At 33.8% G+C, this 23266-nt stretch overlaps 2 protein-coding genes and 1 pseudogene across 2 annotated transcripts; all 3 read left to right on the forward strand.

Annotated features, from left to right (window-relative positions):
* Positions 1-717: 717 nt before the first annotated feature.
* Positions 718-6438, forward strand: LOC116118797 (annotated as a pseudogene).
* A 3508-nt stretch (positions 6439-9946) lies between these two features.
* On the forward strand, positions 9947-11450 carry LOC116118825 (transcription factor bHLH118-like). The gene is made up of 4 exons (XM_031404785.1): positions 9947-10319; positions 10511-10855; positions 10985-11059; positions 11220-11450. Exons 1-3 carry the CDS (start codon positions 10143-10145, stop codon positions 11057-11059), a joined length of 597 nt encoding a protein of 198 aa, XP_031260645.1. The 5' UTR covers positions 9947-10142; the 3' UTR covers positions 11220-11450.
* Positions 11451-19594: 8144 nt separating this feature from the next.
* LOC116118822 (PTI1-like tyrosine-protein kinase At3g15890) lies at positions 19595-21235 on the forward strand. Its single transcript, XM_031404784.1, has 4 exons — positions 19595-19768; positions 19863-20007; positions 20177-20439; positions 20559-21235. The coding sequence occupies exons 1-4, from the start codon at positions 19719-19721 to the stop codon at positions 21178-21180; spliced, it is 1080 nt and encodes a 359-aa protein (XP_031260644.1). The 5' UTR covers positions 19595-19718; the 3' UTR covers positions 21181-21235.
* The last annotated feature ends 2031 nt before the right edge of the window (positions 21236-23266 follow it).

Raw genomic sequence — 23266 nt, forward strand, 5'->3', positions numbered from 1 at the left:
CTTGTGTACACTGTATTATTAATTAAGAAATTAAATCATCTCAAGTAATTAACGAGAGATGGGGTTTCCCAAGCATTTTTGTCTAAGATTAATTTTATCGGTACAAGTTAAAGTTGCATTTCGTGATATGCATGCTCTTGATTGCAGAATTACTCACCTTTAATCTCCTTCCCTTCTTCTTCATCTTCCTCAAAACCAAATTAAAAACACTTTAACACTATGAGCCAAAATAACGTTACCGACATGCTGGTCCACCATTTATGAGTGTTGGGAGTTGCAATTTCAGCAGGAAAAAAGCAATTAACAGTGCCGCCTGCCCCCCAAATCACTTTATCTCTCCTGGCCAATTAAGAGATTGCAGATCAGAATCTTTGCATCTTAGGATAATTAAAGGTTCACACTCTGACAAGCGTATCTATTCTTTAACTCCATTTTACTGGAAAGATATCACTTGAAGCTTAAGAGTCTTTTTCAATGTTCCTCCTAAGCAAAGTGCGATTTCTTGATCCACTAAATCCCCACCAAGAAGAATTGCATTCAACGGATCTGATATTCCTGGGTCAAGCTTCGCTGGAGGGAAGTAACCTAACCACAAAATGAGAAAGGGCAAACACATAAAATATTAGCTTCGCAAAAGACAATGATGGAAGTGATAATTTTAATGATTCTGAGAAGAAAGATCTTACGTAAGGAAATCGAACGGCAAGAAGACAACACATGTCCATGCTTAACGCATCACTTCGATCATTGCTCCCTCTTGAATCTATTAAGGTCAGAACCTCTATATTTCTCTCATCTTTTCCTTCAATCATATATAACTAGGATAAGTTTACTGATTGGAATTCAGACTTAAATGAAAACAACCGACTACCCTTTGCTCTTGACTTGATATTACTGTAATTCATCTTTATTTTCATAATTATGCTTATAGGGTTTGTGGTGGGTTACAGGGAAAACGTTCGGGAGTGATCAAATAAATGAGGCTGTGAATTATATTAAAAACCTGGAGAAGAAAATCCAAGACTTGAGTTCGAAGAGAGATAATCTTAAATTTATACAGATTTAGATGGTCTTGACCATGGAAATGCAACTTCTAGTAACCGTTTAACAAATAGCAGTGTCACCGTAAGCCCTTACTGCGGGGAGTGGAATTGTGATAAATATGTGTCCTTAGAGAGGAGGCTTGATTCTTTCAAGATTCTTGAAGTTGTGCTTGAAGAAGGACTTGATGTTACTCCTGTGTCTCCACCCAAACAGATGATGGTTTCTTTCATAATATTCAGTCAGAGGTATGGAATTTCCAACAATTCTTCCATAATTTGTAGGTGTAGAGTTTTAACTTGTTTTTATATTGTTCATCTATCCATATAATCCCAACAAGGATATGTTTATTTCTTTGTTAAATTTTTCTCGCAGGTTGGAGATCTGCAGGTATTGACTATCTGAGCTGCAACAAAAACTTAATGTGTGATTGTGTCAACTAGCTAGGTATGTTTCTGAGTTTGAAATAGCCATGATTTATGGAATGTTTGATCTCAAATCCCTGAATTTGGTTGATCAACGATCAGTTATTATATACCCCATAAAATTTGTTGCATATGAAGCTTCAATTCTTCGCAGGTAATTTATTTCCAGGACTTCCTGTAGACGGTGAGAAGTGTTGATGGATTCTGAGCTCTCCCGATATTGCTGCGAGTCTGCTTTAAGGTAAAATCCAAATCAAAATTATGTCAAAAGTTTATCAAGCAAGCATGAGCAGCGTACTTTTCCCGCGGCATATATATTTTGTTAAGACTGGATTTCATGTTGCAACCTAATTATGTAATTAAATTGAGTGGTTTTCATAGACCTATAAAGTAACTTATATGTCAAACATGCTTTGCTTTGGTTTTCACTTAAGTAATGAAGTTGGATATCGTTTGCCTATATAATGATAGTAGTGCATGAAACTTCAATGAATCACTTTTAACCATATAGTCTGAACATGAAATCCGTTTAATAGCTGCTGTTTGCAAAAATCTGGTACTAGTGGTAAATGTGTGAGCAGCTGATCCTTGGCAGAATTATTCTTCGATACTTGATATTGGTGTATATGTCCTAAAATCCACATTGGTCCAAAGATGAACTTATTTGGATTATTTTGTTGACATTATAAAGTATTCCTGGAGTCCGACAACATGTTTTATACATGTTAGCTATCTCACATATTATGATGTTTATATTCTTGAGGCCTAACCTACACACTTTTTTTTTTTTTTTTTTTGTGCTCTATTGGTCAGAGACTTCATAATATGAAAATAGCCCGTACCTACAATACTCTGATGACACTGTATAACTAGAAATATGGAATTCTTTCACTTCAATACTTCATGACTTAAAACTGTTCATCACTTCATCTGATTGCTTTATGACTCAAAGAATTGGATCTCGAGTAGAGTTACATGTCCTTGTGTGGGAGGATTAAGTCTAACATAACTGTTGAACTGATCTTGATTGAGAAATGCAAATGATGCTTAAAGAGTTTTAAGTCTGCTAATCAAGTCAATTAGAAAGTAACCAAGTCATTTACTAAAGTTGTTAAAGATGTCGTTAGTTGTGTTTGTCTAATTTTCTCTTTTCAAGTATAACTTTGTCTTTTCATTTTACTCACTCTATGAATTAGAAGAATAAACACCTTTCTCAAGTGATATCCCAAAAAGTGTATCTCAAGGTTGTAATCTTATGTGGTGTTGATACGGAAATAAAGTGTGATGATTTGGTAAATGATGTCTCAACAACACATAGTATGTGATGACATCATTTGCGATGAGATTTTTGGGATAATAGTATTACTGAGCTTAGAATAAGGTGTTTGAAACATATCCTTGTATAGGGTGATGTGTCCTTGTGAGTGGTTAATTAAGCCTCGATTATATGGTTCTACAGGCCACACTATATGACAATTGGTTTCAACTTTGATACCAAATTTTGAAAATCAATCTTACATAACATGATATTTATCCCTTTTTGGAGTTTGGGTGAAATGCTAAAGGTTTTATGTTTTAAGAATCTCCCAAAGAGCCTCATATTAAGTCTCGGCATAGATAGTTCAGCAGCTTTCTCTAAACATGCAATATAGGATTCTAAAACACCTTTTCTCACGACTTCTATAGGTCTCTATCTATTCTATATTATGCCTTTTGGATGTTATGATATGTATCTATATGCATACACATATTTTAGATTTTTATCTTGAGTAGCTCCAATGTAGATGTGACATATTCAATTTGCCAATCAACTCTATATCAAATACTTCTGGTTTCACTAATATGGTAGATTTTCTAGTTATCAATCAAATTTTAATGATAGCTTCGTAGAATGCATCAATAATACTAGAAATTTAAGTTCCTTACATGTCCGGAGCAATTTCTTGGAGTCAACGACTTTTTCCCACCCAAGGTTTGCCTTAATGACAATTTCCCACCCAAAAAATTTCAAAATATCACTTTCCCACCCAAAATTTATATTTTGTTAATACCCAAAATACACTTCACTTTCTCAGCTGATGTTCGGCGAGTTTCCAAGAGCAATGGTAAGAGGGGTTTTGTAGAGTGGATTTCGGTAGATCAAACAGTGGTGACTGATTGAATATTCTTCGTCAGAATCAGCCGAAAATCAGCTACGAATAGGAAACAGCTTTGCGGTGGCCAACAGTTGACGAGAAATCAAGTGTTGGAGTAAAAGGGGTTTTGTAGAGAGGAGATCGGATGGTCAACTGGCAATGACGAAGAGAATTTTTACAACTGGAATCGGCTTTGGGTAGTAACGGAATATTAACTTTGGGTGGGAAAGTGATATTTTGAAACTTTTTGGGTGAGAAAGTGTCATTAAGGTAAACCTTGGGTGGGAAATAGTCTTTTACTCATATGCAATACCCGAGACTCCAATACCCATAATTAAGTCCCTGTTTGTTTCACTCTTTTGAATCATTTTTCTGTTATCCCATTTGGATTAAAAAACAAAATATGTTTCTTTTTACTTATTGGGATAATTATTCTGAAAATTAATCCGAATCAAATAAGATTTTTTTCTATTGAAAATGAAAGGGGGGGCGTTTGTGTGCAGACATTCTATATTCTATCATATTCTATTCAATTCAAAACATTTTTCCAACCCTATTCAACTATAAACAATTATCTTTCACTCCTTTCAATTTGAAAATTAATCCACCCAAGACCACCACCCCTGCCAGAAACCACCGTTGGCCGTCGCCGACATCCGAACGATGCACAACCAACCAGATCTGGTAGGTCATGTGTTGATCTGTTCATTTCCAGCCAAATCCACCATGAATTTGGCTAAAAACAGCCAAATCTAAGATCAGAGATCTGACCATTAACGGCCAAATTCTAGCCAGATCTATTTAGCCGTTGACAATGGCCAAATAATGGTCGTAGATCTGGTTTTTTCTAGCCATATCCACGGTAGATCTGCCCGGGAAAATGCCAAATTAACGCACGACCAACCAGATCCAGTCAGTCATGCGTCATTCCGATGACTATTGTCTACCGTCCGATAGTGGCTTGGGTGGGTGGGGATGTTTTGTTAATTTTTAAAGTTTTATTTTGGAGTGTGTTTAGCTAGATTAACAAATGTAAGGGTTGAAAATAATATAAATATTTTCAAAAAATGTACCGAACAACTATTCAACATTTTATCCAACTCTGATATAATTTTAAGATATTATCACAAATACATTCTCAGAATCTCATCCTATTCGATTTAATCTAACTAAACTCAACTGAACTTAAAGTGGTTTTTCGGAACATCAATTTTCAAATACTCTAACCCTACCTAATTTGAAGGGATGATATATATTTGTATGGTGTACCAATCTTAGTCCTTTCAATGTTCTGCTTTCCCTTGGCCTTCTCTTTGTCCTCTTCTCATGAGATTTGACCTTATAGGTCAAATCAAGTTTATATTTTTGCAATGACACTGATATTTACATCTTAATTCATAGACAAGGATAAGCTAATTATTGGACGATTGAAAGATAATTCAAATTTACTATTTCAACTATTTGATTGTAACAGATTAGTCAAAATTATGTTAATATCAAATTAAAATTTTTAAGTTATGCAACGTGACTCTCTATCTATAAACCGCTTTAAGTGTGAAACTGTAAATGTGCTCAAATTTTTAACTTGTTTGTCAAAGCAAATGTTTGGGTTCTCGGTCTGTTAGGAAAGTCAACGGATTTTTCCAAATTAATAGCGAGGGCTATTGACTTGAAGAAAAAGTATCACTTCTCCTTAAGTTTGTGATTTGTATATATCATAAACTTCAAACTTATGAAGAATATATGAATGTTGTCTGTGTAGATGCAAAAAATCTACCGTCATGAAAATAGGGTCTGATCCCGTGAGGTTAAGGCCACTGACAATCCGCTAGACCTGCACACATGAAAGGGCAAGAATGAAGCTTCTAGAAAACACAGGGGTGGTGTTTGTCGTAGGCACTCCGACGCTCAAGTCATCAAGGGTGAAATAGATTATTTGATAAGAATTAAGGAGATTAAGAATTACCAGGAGTCTTGTCGGAAGCTAGGACTACAGCGGAGGCATCGGGTTCTTGGGAGCAAGAACTTTAGGAACAAATATATGATTTTGAGTAGTATAGATTGACTATGGGAGATTGTCCCTTAATGAGAAAGCAAACCTCTGTTTTTATAGTGAACCCAGGGGGTTGGAATCCTAGTAGGACATTGAGTCATCTTTTTTGGGAGATAATCCCTATCAAGAAAGAAATATGATTTCTTGACCTTATCAGATTAAGTTTAATAGTTTATTATACAGATTTAGATGGCTTGCCATGGAAATGCAACTTCTAGTACCGTTTAACAAATAGCAGTGTCACCGTAAGCCCTTACTGCGGGGGAGTGGACATTGTGATAATAGGTCCTTAGAGAGGAAGGCTTGATTCTTTCAAGAGTCTTGAAGTTGTGCTTGAAGAAGGACTTGATGTTACTCGCTGTGTCTCCACCCAAACGATGATGGGTTCTTTCATAATATTCAGTCAGAGGTATGGAATTTCCAACAATTCTTCCATTAATTTTTAGGTGTAGAGTTTTACACTTGTTTTTATATTGTTATTATCATATAATCCCAACAAGGATATGTTTATTTCTTGTGTTAAAATTTCTCGCAGGTTGAAGATCTGACAGGTATTGATCTATCTGAGCTGCAACAGAAACTTAATGATGTGATTGTGTCAACTAGCTAGGTATGTTTCTGAGTTTGAAATAGCCATGATTTATGGAATGTTTGATCTCAAATCCCTGAACTTGGTTGATCAACGATCAGTTATTATATACCCCTAAATTTGTTGCATATGAAGCTTCAATTCTTCGCAGTAATTTATTTCCATGGACTTCGTGTAGACGGTGAGAAGGGTGATGGATTCTGAGCTCTCCATGAACGATCGATTCCAGGCGTTATTACCTTTATTAAAAGAAATATTGCTGCGAGTCTACTTTAAGGGTAAAATCCAAATCAAAATATTATGTCAAAAAATTTACAAGCAAGCTGAGCAGAGTACTTTTCCGCAGCATATATGTGTTTAAGACTGGATTTCATGTTGCAACCTAATTATGTAATTAAATTGAGTGGATTTCATTGACCTATAAAGTAACTATATGTCAAACATGCTTTGCTTTGGTTTTCACTAAGTAATGAAGTTGGATATCGTTTGCCTATATAATGATAGTAGTGCATGAAACTTCAATGAATCACTTTTTAACCATATAAGTCTGAAACATGAAATCGTTTAATAGCTGCTGTTTGCAAAAATCTGGTACTAGTGGTAAATGTGTGAGCAGCTGATCCTTCTGCAGAATTATTCTTCGATATTGATATTGTGTATTATGTCCTAAAATCCACATTGGTCCAAAGATGAACTTATTTGGATTATTTTGTTGACATTATAAAGTTATTCCTGGAGTCGACAACATGTTTTATACATGTTCGCTATCTCACATATTATGATGTTATATTCTTGAGGCCTAACCTACACACTTTTTTTTTTTTTTTTTGCTTATTGGTCAGAGAATCATAATATGAAAATAGCCCGTACCTACAATACTTGATGACACTGTATAACTAGAATATATGGAATTCTTCACCTCAATACTTCATGACTTAAAACTGTTATCCTTCATCTTAGTTGCTTTATGACTCCAAAAGAATTGGATCTCGAGTAGAGTTACATGTCCTTGTGTGAGGAGGATTAAGTCTAACATAACTGTTGAACTGATCTGATTGAGAAATGCAAATGATGCTTAAGAGAGGTTTAAGTCTGCTAATCAAGTCAATTAGAAAGTAACCAAGTCAGTTACTAAAGTTGTTAAAGATGTCGTTAGTTGCGTTTGTCTAATTTTCTCTTTTCAAGTTAACTTTGTCTTTTCATTTACTCACTCTATGAATTAGAAGAATAATACTACCTTTCTCCAGTGATATCCCAAAAAGTGATCTCAAGGGTGTAAGATTATGTGGTGTTGATACGGAAATAAAGTGTGATGATTTGGTAAATGATGTCTCAACAACACATAGTAGTGATGACATCATTTGCGATGAGATTTTTGGGATAATAGTATTACTGAGCTTAGAATAAGGTGTTTGAAACATATCCTTGTATAGGGTGATGTGTCCTTGTGAGTGGTTAATTAAGCCTCGATTATATGGTTCTACAGGCCACACTATATGACAATTGGTTTCAACTTTGATACCAAATTTTGAAAATCAATTCTACATAACATGATATTATCCCTTTTTGGAGTTTGGGTGAAATGCTAAAGGTTTTATGTTTTAAGAATCTCCCAAAGAGCCTCATATTAAGTTCGGCATAGATAGTTCAGCAGCTTTTCTAAACATGCAATATAGGATTCTAAAACACCTTTTTCACGACTTCTATAGGTCTCTATCTAATCTATATTATGCCTTTGGATGTTATGATATGTATTATATGCATACACATATTTTAGATTTTTATCTTGAGTAGCTCAATGTAGATGTGACATATTCAATTTGCCAATCAACTCTATATCAAATACTTTGGTTTCACTAATATGGTAGATTTCTAGTTATCAATCATTCTAATTTTTTATTGATCCTTATACACTTATGTGATAGTTATATATAATCACATTGCTCATTTTAATTGCATCATGTAAAGTTTGTGTATGCAATCACTTTTTTTAATTTTTTGGGTTGTTTTTTTGTATTTTATTTAATTATCTATTTTTTTGGGGAGCATTATCAATCAAAGTATAATCGATAAGATTTTATGCCAAAACTTTTCCAAATGAAATGGTTGCTGACTTACACACAAATAAAGAAACAAAATTACTGTTTTAAGGTTATGTGAACCAATAACACAAAAGTTAAATGTATGGCTCGATTAAAGTCATATCACATGATCACATATTCTCATCCTTATGTCTAAAAAGATGGACGCATCTGTTTTAGTCTTCTTTAAGCATCTTCTGAGGGTATGTTCTTAGTTTCTTTTCTTTCATGTAATTTATCATTTCCCACCCCCCAAAAAAAAAAAAATCTCTTAGTTTAAGCAAACTTTCCTAGATGATCGAAATATTCACCTCGGCCCAAAGCTATTTACGAACTCAAAAAACGAAACCGTAATGAGTTACTGAATAAACAAAACTAAAGGAGACGATTGAGAGTCAAGCAGTGAACACACTGCTTTAGGATCATTAATTTCATGTGTGCATAAAAACTAAGATAAAGCTCAAAATTCACTTAGTAATAATTTGATTAATAAGGACCCATGTCAAACATTACAGATGAAAGATAAATTAAAATATTCAAAAGCAAGAATTCGGTCCGACACATCTCAACATCATCTCATAATCTCGGTAGTTAGGAGCTGATATGCATTCAAACCTATCCATAATGTGATTTCACCAGCTAATCAAGTCATCAACAAATTGAAGCAAAGCAGAAATCAACTTTTGAGAAGAGAATGAATTACTAAACTCACAGCTTAATTAAACTGCCTGCCTCTACAATGGGGTCTCTTAATATATATATTTTATTCGGTCACAATTTTAGCTCTTCAACGGCAAAGATAGGAAACAAAATCATTGCCTTGATCTCATTAATATTTCCTTAAAATATTATACCATAATCTTTTAGATTGTCTAACTTATGCATTGTGTATAAAATATAAGAAAATTGTATCTTCAGGATCGTTGCCTTGATACCGTTGGTGTTGGGCTCTCCTCGTGCACGTATTAATTATCTTAGTCTTATACGCTAAAATATGAAACAAATAAATAAAACATCATTTGTAGAACCCATCTTAATTTGCCACATATATTTTTATTCTTGTCATGACCTGATGATCCTTATCTTTCTGAAAAGACATAACTACTACAACATATGGATCATGCACCTACCAACCACTTCTATTGATTGGCATTACAAACATCGTAGTTCTCAGCATTGAAGTAATTAGATTTAGTGCTCTTGTGTACACTGTAATTACTAATTAAGAAAATTAAATCATCTCAAAGTAATTAAACGTAGAGATGGGGTTTCCCAAGCATTTTTGTCTAAGATTAATTTTATCGGTACAAGTTAAAGTTGCATTTTCGTGATATGCATGCTCTTGATTGCAAGAATTACTCACCTTTAATCTCCTTCCCTTCTTCTTCATCTTCCTCAAAACACAAATTAAAAAACTCTTTAAAGCTATGAGCCAAAATAACGTTACCGACATGCTGGTCCACCATTTATGAGTGTTGGCGAGTTGCAATTTCAGCAGGAAAAAAGCAATTAACAGTTCCGCCTGCCTCCCCAAATCACTTTATCTCTCCTGGCCAATTAAGAGATTGCAGATCAGAATCTTTGCATCTTAGGATAATTAAAGGGTTCACACTCTGACAAGCGTATCTATTTCTTTAACTCCATTATTACTGGAAAGATATCACTTGAAAGCTTGAAGAGTCTTTATTCAATGTTTCCTCCTGAGCAAAGTGGCGATTTCTTGATCCACTAAAATCCCCACCAAGAAGATATTGCATTCAACAGGATCTGATATTCCTGGGTCAAGCTTCGCTGGAGGGAAGTAACCTAACCCAAAAAATGAGAAAGGGCAAACAACATAAAATATTAGCTTCTGCAAAAGACAATGATGGAAGTGATAATTTTAATGATTCTGAGAAGAAGATCATACGTAAGGAAATCGAACGGCAAAGAAGACAACACATGTCCATGCTTAACGCATCACTTCGATCATTGCTCCCTCTTGAATCTATTAAGGTCAGAACCTCCATATTCTTTCATCTTTTTCCTTCAATCATATATATAACTAGGATAAGTTTACTGATTGGATAATTCAGAACTTAAAATAAGAAAAACAACCGACTACCCTTTGCTCATGACTTGAAATTACTGTAATTCATCTTTATTTTCATAATTATGCTTATAGGGTTTTGTTGGTGGGGTTACAGGGAAAACGTTCAGTGAGTGATCACATAAATGAGGCTGTGAATTATATTAAAAACCTGGAGAAGAAAATCCAAGACTTGAGTTCGAAGAGAGATAATCTTAAAAATTATACAGATTTAGATGGCCTTGACCATGGAAATGCAACTTCTAGTAACCGTTTAACAAATAGCAGTGTCACCGTAAGCCCTTACTGCGGGGGAGTGGACATTGTGATAAATAGTGTCCTTAGAGAGGAAGGCTTGATTCTTTCAAGAGTTCTTGAAGTTGTGCTTGAAGAAGGACTTGATGTTACTCGCTGTGTCTCCACCCAAACAGATGATGGGTTCTTTCATAATATTCAGTCAGAGGTATGGAATTTCCAACAATTCTTCCATTAATTTTTAGGTGTAGAGTTTTACACTTGTTTTTATATTGTTATCTATCCATATAATCCCAACAAGGATATGTTTATTTCTTGTGTTAAATTTTTCTCGCAGGTTGAAGATCTGACAGGTATTGATCTATCTGAGCTGCAACAGAAACTTAATGATGTGATTGTGTCAACTAGCTAGGTATGTTTCTGAGTTTGAAATAGCCATGATTTATGGAATGTTTGATCTCAAATCCCTGAACTTGGTTGATCAACGATCAGTTATTATATACCCCTTAAAATTTGTTGCATATGAAGCTTCAATTCTTCGCAGCTAATTTATTTCCATGGACTTCGTGTAGACGGTGAGAAGGGTTGATGGATTCTGAGCTCTCCATGAACGGATCGATTCCAGGGCGTTATATTACCTTTTATTAAAAGAAATATTGCTGCGAGTCTACTTTAAGGGTAAAATCCAAATCAAAATATTATGTCAAAAGTTTATCAAGCAAGCATGAGCAGAGTACTTTTCCCGCAGCATATATATGTTTGTTAAGACTGGATTTCATGTTGCAACCTAATTATGTAATTAAATTGAGTGGATTTCATAGACCTATAAAGTAACTCATATGTCAAATATGCTTTGCTTTGGTTTTCACTTAAGTAATGAAGTTGGATATCGTTTGCCTATATAATGATAGTAGTGCATGAAACTTTAATGAATCACTTTTTAACCATATAAGTCTGAAACATGAAATCCGTTTAATAGCTGCTGTTTGCAAAAATCTGGTACTAGTGGTAAATGTGTGAGCAGCTGATCCTTCTGCAGAATTATTCTTCGATATTTGATATTGGTGTATTATGTCCTAAAATCCACATTGGTCCAAAGATGAACTTATTTGGATTATTTTGTTGACATTATAAAGTTATTCCTGGAGTCCGACAACATGTTTTATATATACATGTTAGCTGTCTCACATATTATGATATTATATTCTTGAGGCCTAACCTACACACTTATTTTTTTTTTTTTTTTTTTTTATATTTGAGGTATCCAGGTCTACATTAGAGTCTGCTTAATTCTCAGAGTCACGAAACATCCTACAAATCCAATATACTAAGGTAATTATACAAATGTGATAAGTACTTCTCGTACGATTAAAACATAAGACTTTCTGGGTATAGCTAACTTCAGTGGCCAAAGAGTTTGTCATCTGACTACAAGGGGAGAGGTTTAACCTACACACTTTTGTTCTATTGGTCAGAGACTTCATAATATGAAAATAGCCCGTACCTACAATACTCTGATGACACTGTAAAACTAGAATATATGGAATTCTTTCACTTCAATACTTCATGACTTAAAACTGTTCATCACTTCATCTTAGTTGCTTTATGACTCAAAAGAATTGGATCTCGAGTAGAGTTACATGTCCTTGTGTGAGGAGGATTAAGTCTAACATAACTGTTGAACTGATCTTGATTGAGAAATGCAAATGATGCTTAATAGAGGTTTAAGTCTGCTAATCAAGTCAATTAGAAAGTAACCAAGTCAGTTACTAAAGTTGTTAAAGATGTCGTTAGTTGTGTTTGTCTAATTTTCTCTTTTCAAGTATAACTTCGTCTTTTCATTTTACTCACTCCATGAATTAGAAGAATAATACTACCTTACTCAAGTGATATCCCAAAAAGTGTATCTCAAGGGTTGTAATATTATGTGGTGTTGATACGGAAATAAAGTGTGATGATTTGGTAAATGATGTCTCAACAACACATAGTATGTGATGACATCATTTGCGATGAGATTTTTGGGATAATAGTATTACTGAGCTTAGAATAAGGTGTTTGAAACATATCCTTGTATAGGGTGATGTGTCCTTGTGAGTGGTTAATTAAGCCTCGATTATATGGTTCTACAGGCCACACTATATGACAATTGGTTTCAACTTTGATACCAAATTTTGAAAATCAATCTTACATAACATGATATNGTGATGATTTGGTAAATGATGTCTCAACAACACATAGTATGTGATGACATCATTTGCGATGAGATTTTTGGGATAATAGTATTACTGAGCTTAGAATAAGGTGTTTGAAACATATCCTTGTATAGGGTGATGTGTCCTTGTGAGTGGTTAATTAAGCCTAGATTGTATGGTTCTACAGGCCACACTATATGACAATTGGTTTCAACTTTGATACCAAATTTTGAAAATCAATCTTACATAACATGATATTTATCCCTTTTTGGAGTTTGGGTGAAATGCTAAAGGTTTTCTGTTTTAAGAATCTCCCAAAAAGCATCATATTAAGTCTCTGCATAGATAGTTCAGCAGCTTTCTCTAAACATGCAATATAGGATTCTAAAACACCTTTTCTCACGACTTCTATAGGTCTCTATCTATTCTATATTATGCCTTTTGGATGTTATGATATGTATCTATATGCATACACATATTTTAGATTTTTATCTTGAGTAGCTCCAATGTAGATGTGACATATTCAATTTGCCAATCAACTCTATATCAAATACTTCTGGTTTCACTAATATGGTAGATTTTCTAGTTATCAATCAAATTTTAATGATAGCTTCGTAGAATGCATGAATAATACTAGAAATTTAAGTTCCTTACATGTCCGGAGCAATTTCTTGGAGTCAACGACTTTTTCCCACCCAAGGTTTGCCTTAGTGACACTTTCCCACCCAAAAAATTTCAAAATACCACTTTCCCACCCAAAATTTATATTTTGTTAATATCCAAAATATACTTCACTTTCTCAGCTGATGTTCGACGAGTTTCCAGGAGCTAGGGTAAGAGGGGTTTTGTAGAGTGGATTTTGGTAGATCAAACAGTGGTGACAAATTGAATATTCGCCGTCAGAATCAGCTGAAAATCAGCTAAGAATAGGAAACAGCTTTGCGGTGGCCGACAGTCGGCAAAAAATCAAGTGTTGGAGTGAAAGAAGTTTTATAGAGAGGAGACCGGAGAGTCAACTAGCAATGACGAAGAGAATTTTTACCACTAGAATCGGCTTTAGCTAATAACAGAATATTAACTTTGGGTGGAAAAGTGATATTTTGAAACTTTTTGGGTGAGAAAGTGTAATTAAGGTAAACCTTGGGTGGGAAAGAGTATTTTACTCATATGCAACCCCTGGGACTCCAATACCCATAATTAAGTCCCTTTTTGTTTCACTCTTTTGAATCATTTTTCTGTTATCCGATTTGGATTAAAAAGCAGAATATGTGTTTTTTTACTTATTGGGATCATTATTTTGAAAATTAATCCGAATCAAATAAGACTTTTTCTATTGAAAATGAAAAAGCGGGGGGGGGAGGGAGGGGAGGGCGGGGCGGGTTAATTCTATCATATTCTATTCAACTCAAAACATTTTTCCAACCCTATTCAACTATAAACAATTATCTTTCACTCCTTTCAGTTTGAAAATTAATCTACCCAAGATCACCACCCCTGCCAGAAACCACCGTTGGCTGTCGCCGACATCGAAACGATGCACGACCAGCCAGATCTGGTAGGTCATGCGCTGATCTTGCCATTTCCAGCCAAATCCACCATGAATTTGGCTAAAAACAGCCAAATCTAAGATCAGAGATCTGACCATTGACGGCCAAATTCTAGCCAGATCTATTTAGCCGTTGACAACGGCCAAATAATGGCCATAGATCTGGTTTTTTCTGGCCATATACACGGTAGATCTGGCCGAAAAAATGTCATATTGACGCACGACAAACCAGATCCAATCAGTCATGCGCCATTTCAACGACTATTGGCTGCCGTCCGACAGTGGCTTGGGTGGGTGGGGATGTTTTGTTAATTTTTAAAGTTTTATTTTGGGGGGTGTTTAGCTAGATTAACAAATGTAAGGGTTAAAAATAATCTAAATATTCTATCATATTTAGAGTATTCTATCATATTCTATTCAACTCAAAACATTTTTCCAACCCTATTCAACTATAAACAATTATCTTTCACTCCTTTCAATTTGAAAATTAATCCACCCAAGACCATCACCCCCTGCCAAAAACCACCGTTGGCCATCGCCGACATTGAAACGATGCACGACCATCCAAATCTGGTAGGTCATGCACTGATTTTGCCATTTTCAGTCAAATCCACCATGAATTTGGCTAAAAACAAGCCAAATCTAAGATCAGAGATCTGACCATTGACAGCTAAATTCTAGCCAGATCTATTTAGCTGTTGACAACGGCCAAATAATGGCCGTAGATCTGATTTTTTCTGGCCATATACACGGTAGATCTGACCGGGAAGAGGCCAGATTGACGCACGACCAACTAGATCCAGTTAGTCATGCGCCATTCCAACAACTATTGACTGCCGTTCGACAGTGGCTTGGGTGGGTAGGGATGTTTTGTTAATTTTTAAAATTTTATTTTGGGGAGTGTTTAGCTAGATTAACAAATATAAGGGTTAAAAATAATCTAAATATTTTCATAAAATATTTTCAAAAATTGTACCATACAACTATTCAGTATTTTATCCAACTCTGATATAATTTTAAGATATTATCCCAAATATATTCTCAGAATCTCATCCTATTCGATTTAATCTAACTCAACTTAACTTAACTTAAAGTGGTTTTTCGGAACATCAATTTTCAAATAATCTAACCCTACCTAATTTGAAGGGATGATATGTCTTTGTATGGTGTGCCAATCTTAGTCCTTTCAATGTTCTGCTTTCCCTTGGCCTTCTCTTTGTCCTCTTCTCATGAGATTTGACCTTATAGGTCAAATCAAGTATATATTTTTGCAATGGCACTGATATTTACATCTTAATTCATAGACAAGGATAAGCTAATTATTGGACGATTGAAAGATAATTCAAATTTACTCTTTCAACTATTTGATTGAAACAGATTAGTCAAAATTATGTCAATATCAAATTAAAATTTTTAAGTTATGCAACATGACTCTCTATCTATAAACCGCTTTAAGTGTGAAACTGTAAATGTGCTCAAATTTTTAACTTGATTGTCAAAGCAAATGTTTGAAATGAGCTTGACGGGTTCTCGGTATATTAGGAAAGTCAACGGATTTTTCCGAATTAATAGCCAGGGCTATTAACTTGAAGAAAAATTTATCACTTCTCCTCAAGGTTGTGATTTGTATATGAATATATGAATTTTGTCTGTTGTTTAATGATTTTGTAAAGATATCTGTGGGTTATTCCGAAGTATGAATAGGGAATAGAAACTCATAATTAGACAACTTTTTATTGTACATTTTGTTAAACTAATATTTAGTCGATAACCTTTCTATCTTTGTATACAAATTAAAAAAATTTAAAACGTTATTACTTGGAAAAATTATATACTAAAGTTTTGACTAAAGTTATATTTTTTAACATTTACAACCATCAATAAATGGAAATGCATTTGAAGAATTGTCATATATAGTCTGAAAAATTCTGTCTTCAGGCATCTATTGCAAAATTCTCAAATTCGAATATATACATTTTTTTTTTTTTAAATTTGGGTTTTTATTCACAAGCGCCAATAAATGTTAAAAGGGAAATTTTTTTACTGGAATATTGTGTTTCAATATGTAAGAATCAGAATTAATTAGTCAAATAGAGAAGGCGTTAATTTGAGTGGGTATCAGGATTTGGAAGAGAGAAACCAGTTACCAATCAAACACAGAGCCTCATCTGTAAGAACCGAGTAAAAAAGAAGACATTGCTTAAGTTCAATTTAGGTTCCCATAATTTTGGAAGCTCTCAGGGTAATATTATTCAAATTCAATTTTAGTTCCTTCAAATCAGTTGAAGGGATTATGTGACTTTGTCTCATGCTTTAAGAACAAATACAAATGCTGAAATATACAAACATCTGGGCTCTATTACAATTCTATGATAGAAGAAGGAACATTATTTTTTTAAGTTTTGCTATATATCTTAGTACTATCTCAATTTTTTTACAATGCTATGATAGAAGAAGGAACATTTTTCTTAGACAGTTAGTTTAATCAGCATCTTGGAGATGTTCCGCTTGCTATATGAACCAATTTATGATCTCCATTGAGCTAGTGATCAAGGGAAATTGAGAAAGAACCTGAGAGTTTTTTTTTTTTTTTTTTTTTTTTTTTTTTTTTTTTTTTTATATGAGTGGTATAGAATAATTTCATTCTTCATCACTTTATAGGACTAGGTCAAATTATGTAAAAAATTCAAATTTATTTTTGAAAATTTAACAGAGGTTTATGGAGTAAAAGAAGATTAAGAGTTTGTGGAGTAAGATTTCTCAAACAACTATGTTGTGTACATAGGATTATATTTACATTTTGCAATTTCAATTGAAAATAAACTGGTAATTTAAAACAAAAGGAAATTACCAAAAAAAAAAAAAGAATTGATAACTGGAGTACTTCAAGAACCAGTTGAGTGCCTTGAGCACCATTAATCCTATTGGAAATTTGGATTTAATACGCCAACACTGTGATATATCTCTGGTGTTACAGGGCCCTGCTTATGGTTGTGGTCCTTGTGGATTCAGAAATTAGCCGAAACTGTTGGGCTCACGAAGCCCAATTTTGATACCTCGACCTATATGTTTGGGGCCTGCCGGAATATTCAAGCCCACCTAATTTGTACGAACGAAATAAGCATTTTGAGACTGCATGGCCCAATAACCCTATAATGCACCCTAAAATGCTTTATTAATTTTACATTTTTTTCTTTCTTTTTAAAAAAAAAAAATTATGTTCTAACTTTTTGATTCTCAAATATGTGGCGTCTTAGTATTTAATTACATAAAGATCTGCCCTATGAATGTTGATTTCCCGTAAAATTAAGAGAATTACTATTTAAAGCAAATATTATTGGTAAAAAAGAACCGTGGTCGCACATAATTGTTAGATTGTTCCACGGCTATATAATTATAAATGACAACCAATAATGAGTTAAAGTATAATTTTGTTTTTTTCTCATTTTGTATATGAATTAACTCATGCCAGAATATTTTAGTTTACCAATTCATCAATTAAGTTACCTTTAGTATATACTTCTTGTTGTTACGAAAATCTCAACAATTAGAGATACCTAGTTTACCAAAGGTGGTATTTGATAGGATGTGTGCTTGATTAAGATTCATCAATTAGGAATTGACTGAAGAATTCACAAAGCAATGATAAAATAGATTTTTAAAGTTGTTCGACGGTTTAGAACCAAGTCTACGTCTACTGCTATATTATTGCTTGTATTTGGGTTACATGTATGATGATTAAAGGAGAACAACTCGTAATGGCTAGCTAAAACTCTCTCTAAATGATTTCCTGAGCTTGTGTGAATAATTGATACTCCAAAACAGAGGTGATGCCTCCTTTTTATACATACTGTCTAACATTGGTTGGGGGTTGATATTACGATGTGGATTACATGTATCATTCCCTGAAATCTGGATCTAAGTCAACCCCTTCCATTCTTAAGTTTGAATGCCCATACTTAACTCTAATGAGCCTGTTTGTGAAGTAATATGTTATGGGAGTGACATGTAAAACGATGCTAACCACTACATCTCGGTATGATTTGTAGACAAGTGGCCCAAATCTGGCCGTTGGAAAATTGTGCGCAACACTGCTAAATCACACATAAACAGATCAGATTAAAACTCATCATTTTTTTTCTTCTGTAATCTGTGTATAATATAGTCAATTTGAAATTAAATATTAATTCCTTTATTTTATTGTATTCCTTTGTCATTTTTAAATTGCTAATGTTACACCTTTTCTTTCTTTCTTATTTTTTTGGCTTATAATTAAAAGAATAGTTCAACTTTGATGTTAATGAATTAGGTACAGCTAATTGTCCATGAAATATGACATTTTCTCACCGAGTAAACGACTTTTTCCCACCCAAGGTTTTGCCTTAATGACACTCTCCCACCCAAAAAAGTTTCAAAATACCACTTTCTTACCTATAGTTCATATTCTGTTACTGTCCAAAGTCAATTCCGATGGCAAAAATTCTCTCTGTTACCACCATTTGAACCTCTGGTCCCCTCTTTGTAAAACCCTCTCACTCGACACCTGATTTCTCGCCAATTGTCAACCACTACAAAGCCAGAGTTTCCTATTGTTAGTTGATTTCGACGGCAAATATTCAATCGATCACCACCCTTCATTCTACAATACCTCTCTTATTCTAACTCTTGATAACTCAACGAATGCCGGTTGAGAAAGTGAAGTATATTTTGAGTATTAACAGAATATAAATTTTGGGTGAAAAAGTGGTATTTTGAATTTTTTTTGGTGCAAAGTGTCATTAAGGCAAACCTTGGGTGGGAAAAAGTCGTTTACTCTTTCTAGCTATTCGAATTTCGAAACCTTATTTTTTTTATGCCATATCATAAGAGCTGGTCAATCAACTGATCAAGTGATATCGACCGTCCATATTATTAGTTTCTTAAATAAAGTACTTATTGGACTTCTAAGGTCACTTTCAGTTGACCATAAAATATAATTAAATTATGATTATCAAATTAACATCTAATTAATTCTTGTAATATACTTCATATTACATAATAAAATATTCCTAGGAATGTTTAAAAAGAGATATAAAAATATGACATTTCCAATGAGAAGATAGCTGGGCGAAACCCAACAAGCATTAAAATACAGGAGGTTGATGTTTTATCATCAGCATAATCATCTTGTTTTCACATTATATCACACTACAAACTCCTTGACTTCCGAGGCTGTCCTTTGTCTTCTACATAAGACTCTTTGTTTCTGCTTCAATATCACCGAAATTTTTGCTCTCTTCTTGCTTGATCCACAGCAATAACCTTCCATTGTCCACTAATTTTACACGTCAAAGATGATTTGGAAATGTTTTTGCTGCGTCTCGGAAGAGAAACAGGAGATCAGGTTAGTGTGTGATTACATAATAAACTAAAAGTGCAAATTGTTTAGATAAAATATATGATTCTAATTAATCTTTTCATTTTATGGAAATTTGTAGTATATACACCAACAGGGATTATCCATGGGAAATTTACCCGCTCAAGGAGCTTCTTCATGCAACAAACAACTTCCATAATGATAACAAAATCGGGGAGGGAGGGTTTGGCAGTGTTTATTGGGGCCGAACACGTAAAGGCAACGAGGCATGCAATCAAGTTTAATATCCTGTTTTTATCTTTAATTAGATGCAATTGTCTTCAGAAGATGAAAGTAATTAAAAGCTAACGACTAGTAATAATTTAGCATAGAAGTGATTAATTTATTAGTTGTTCTGTAAAAATATCTAAAGTAGTTGAGGGTTTTAACTTGCAGATAGCGGTGAAACGATTGAAGGCGATGAGCGCAAAGGCAGAAATGGAATTTGCAATTGAAGTGGAGATACTCGGAAGGGTGAGACATAAGAATTTGTTGGGTTTAAGAGGATTTTACGCAGGAGGAGATGAAAGACTTATAGTTTATGATTACATGCATAATCATAGTTTAATCACCCATTTACATGGGCAACTCGCCCCAGATTGTTTACTTGATTGGCCTCGGAGAATGAGCATAATCATCGGATCAGCCAAGGGATTAGCGTAAGTGTTTTTTTGATCCATCAGATTGTCTGTATATGATTGTCGTTATTGGTAAATGTCTAAATTATTATATAGAAAATAGTATATAATATGCTTCATGGTGTCTATTTTTTGGAAAGGTATTTGCACCACGAGGCCGATCCTCATATAATCCACAGAGATATAAAGGCTAGTAATGTCCTCTTAGATACAGAATTTCAAGCAAAAGTTGCAGATTTTGGTTTCGCAAAGCTGATACCACATGGTGTTACTCATTTGACCACTAAAGTAAAGGGAACTCTTGGATATTTAGCACCTGAATACGCCATGTGGGGGAAAGTTTCTGAGAGTTGTGATGTTTACAGCTTTGGGGTTTTGCTCTTAGAAATAATTAGTGCAAAGAAGCCATTAGAGAAACTCCCCGGTGGAGTGAAGCGGGATATTGTGCAATGGGTCACTCCTTATGTTCAAAAGGGTGCATTTGATCATATTGCAGACCCCAGATTGAAGGGTAAGTTTGACCGTAATCAGCTGAAATCAACGGTCATGATCGCAATGACATGCACTGATAGTAATCCTGATAACCGGCCTACAATGCTGGAAGTGGTGAGTTGGCTAAAGTGTGGTGTAAGGAGGACAAAAGAGATGACTTATGTGGAATATGTGGACGAAGAGGATGAAGAAAACGACGATAATGATACTGATTTTGAAGGGTATGGAAAGGAACAAGCGAACAATTTGAGGAGATTGGCTGGATTTTAGAATTAGTACTACTCTTTATATATTTAAATGTAAAATTTTGTTTTTTCTTTCTTTTATAGGAGAGTTTTGATTTGATTAAGTTTTGAAATTGAAATGTATGTTTATTTGTCTTGTGTGTTAAAGCAAATTCTAAAGACAAATATGACTTAGTCTTCCAAACTTGATCATTTTTTCTCTCTTTGCTTGTCTGTTTACTTCTCAGTTCTCATTGATTAATTTATACTTCCATATAGAAAGTTCAAACTCATTATCAATGACTTTCTAGGCCGAATCTCATTGTCAGTATATTGGGTCCATGTCAATCACATCGGGCCATTGTAATAAAAAAAGGCCCCATGATGTAAAAAAGAGTGAACAGACGTGATTTTATCTCTACTTTTACACATAGAAAGAGGGTATCCTTGCAGATTGCTTATTTATATAAAACATATAAGATCATTTTAATGGAGTAGAGGAGGAAGAATAAAAACGGAACATATAGAGGCAAACAAAAGGGATTTATAGAGTTTATATATTGCATGAAATGGGTCCATGATATTGACACATGTTTCTTGCAAAAATGACTTATGAGTAGGCTTTAGAAATTAATACTTGGTCACCATCATATATTATATATATTTTTCGAAAAAACTTTAATTCCCACAATGCCCATCAATAAGTAGGCATATTATGTCAAGTTATCCACATCTTTTTTTAGTTTTTTTTTTTTTTTTTTTCTCTTTCAAATTAGAAATGTTGAGGAAAACTTGGACATTCTAGAATTCCCATATGAGGATGGCCTGTAAAATAATGAAGAACTGAAAAGATAATAAAATATGAATGGAGTTTATAGTGTTTATGGAAGTACATGGATTTTTTTTTTTTTTCAAGAAAGCATTTATTGGCTATAAAATCATATATCTAAATTTTATTTTTATACATAATTTAATTATAGTAAACCATATCTCATTAAATACAAATTTACTTTTGGTAATGCCAAAAATCTAAAATCTAACACGATTTACTCAAGAGGTTATGACTCTAACAGAGCTCTAATGAAAATTAAAAAAAAAAAAATATATATATATATATATATATATATAGAGTTTATTTTAATCTAATCATTTTTTTTTTATCCGTTTGTGAAAGGTTGAAACATGGTAAAAGGACCATGTAATTAACCTTTGTTTTTTGTAACCGAGAGCGTTTGTATTAGTTTGTGCGTACTTTAACTATTCTCTCAAGATCTAGAAGTTGATAACCAGTTAAATCCCCTCAATGATTACTCTTATTAGCAATTTATGTAAATCGAATTTAGAACCTCTTGAGTAATACATCCAAGAGTCCTAATTAGACCACTCAATGATGGTTTGTAATTAACTTTGAATAAAATTAACCACTACAATAACAAATAGCATAAAGATTAACTCATAAACTAATCTAATGAAATTTATCTCATAATTAATAAACCCAAATAAAATAAATAGTTATGCAACAGCAAGGGCATTAGTGATGAGTTGAAGAAAATTGATTGCTATTTAACTTAATATAATTAAGATTATCAAAAAAAAAAGAAAAAGAAGAAAAGTGAAAAAAATTAAAGAAGGGCAGGCAGAATAAGTCTGGTAACACCGTAACAGGCTTTTATTACAATCTCAAATCCCAAGATGCATGTTTTTATAGTATTATAATAAAATAAAAGAGATGGAGCAAACGTAGACTTAGTTATCCTATCTGCCTAATTAAGACCCCCTACTAAACTGGGAAGACTTCTTTATTGAATTCACAGCTCATCTCAAACTCAATTCTTCTACTACACAAAAGATAAAAAGCAGCTTGTTCAGACTTCACTGTTAAAAGCATTAGCAATATCTCTCTTTCCCTGTAATCTGTACCCTTTGATAGCAACATTAAACTCACTTCCTTTTTCCAGAACTTGATGCCTTATTAGCTGGACATCCTCATGCTCTGGATTTTCAAAAAGATTTAGCCAAGCCGCCCTATTTACATAAGCTTTATCAACTAGACTTCCGGATGCCATTTCCTTTTCATTCTCTGTAAAAGTTTCTATTCTATTGCTAACGGTTTATGAATTTTAAGGGACCAG

This window comes from Pistacia vera, unplaced genomic scaffold (genome assembly GCF_008641045.1).
Source record: "Pistacia vera cultivar Batoury unplaced genomic scaffold, PisVer_v2 Contig86, whole genome shotgun sequence".
Taxonomy (NCBI): domain Eukaryota; kingdom Viridiplantae; phylum Streptophyta; class Magnoliopsida; order Sapindales; family Anacardiaceae; genus Pistacia; species Pistacia vera.

What these genes read in the sequence shown, in the direction of transcription:
- LOC116118825 (XM_031404785.1), top strand. Translation starts at nt 10,143, where the DNA reads ATGAGAAAGGGCAAACAACATAAAATATTAGCTTCTGCAAAAGACAAT. An exon ending in TCCCTCTTGAATCTATTAAG is followed by an intron (nt 10,320 to 10,510) that starts GTCAGAACCTCC and finishes GTGGGGTTACAG; the next exon opens with GGAAAACGTTCAGTGAGTGA. An exon ending in TTCATAATATTCAGTCAGAG is followed by an intron (nt 10,856 to 10,984) that starts GTATGGAATTTC and finishes TTTTTCTCGCAG; the next exon opens with GTTGAAGATCTGACAGGTAT.
- LOC116118822 (XM_031404784.1), top strand. Translation starts at nt 19,719, where the DNA reads ATGATTTGGAAATGTTTTTGCTGCGTCTCGGAAGAGAAACAGGAGATC. An exon ending in GAAGAGAAACAGGAGATCAG is followed by an intron (nt 19,769 to 19,862) that starts GTTAGTGTGTGA and finishes GGAAATTTGTAG; the next exon opens with TATATACACCAACAGGGATT. An exon ending in GAACACGTAAAGGCAACGAG is followed by an intron (nt 20,008 to 20,176) that starts GCATGCAATCAA and finishes TTTAACTTGCAG; the next exon opens with ATAGCGGTGAAACGATTGAA.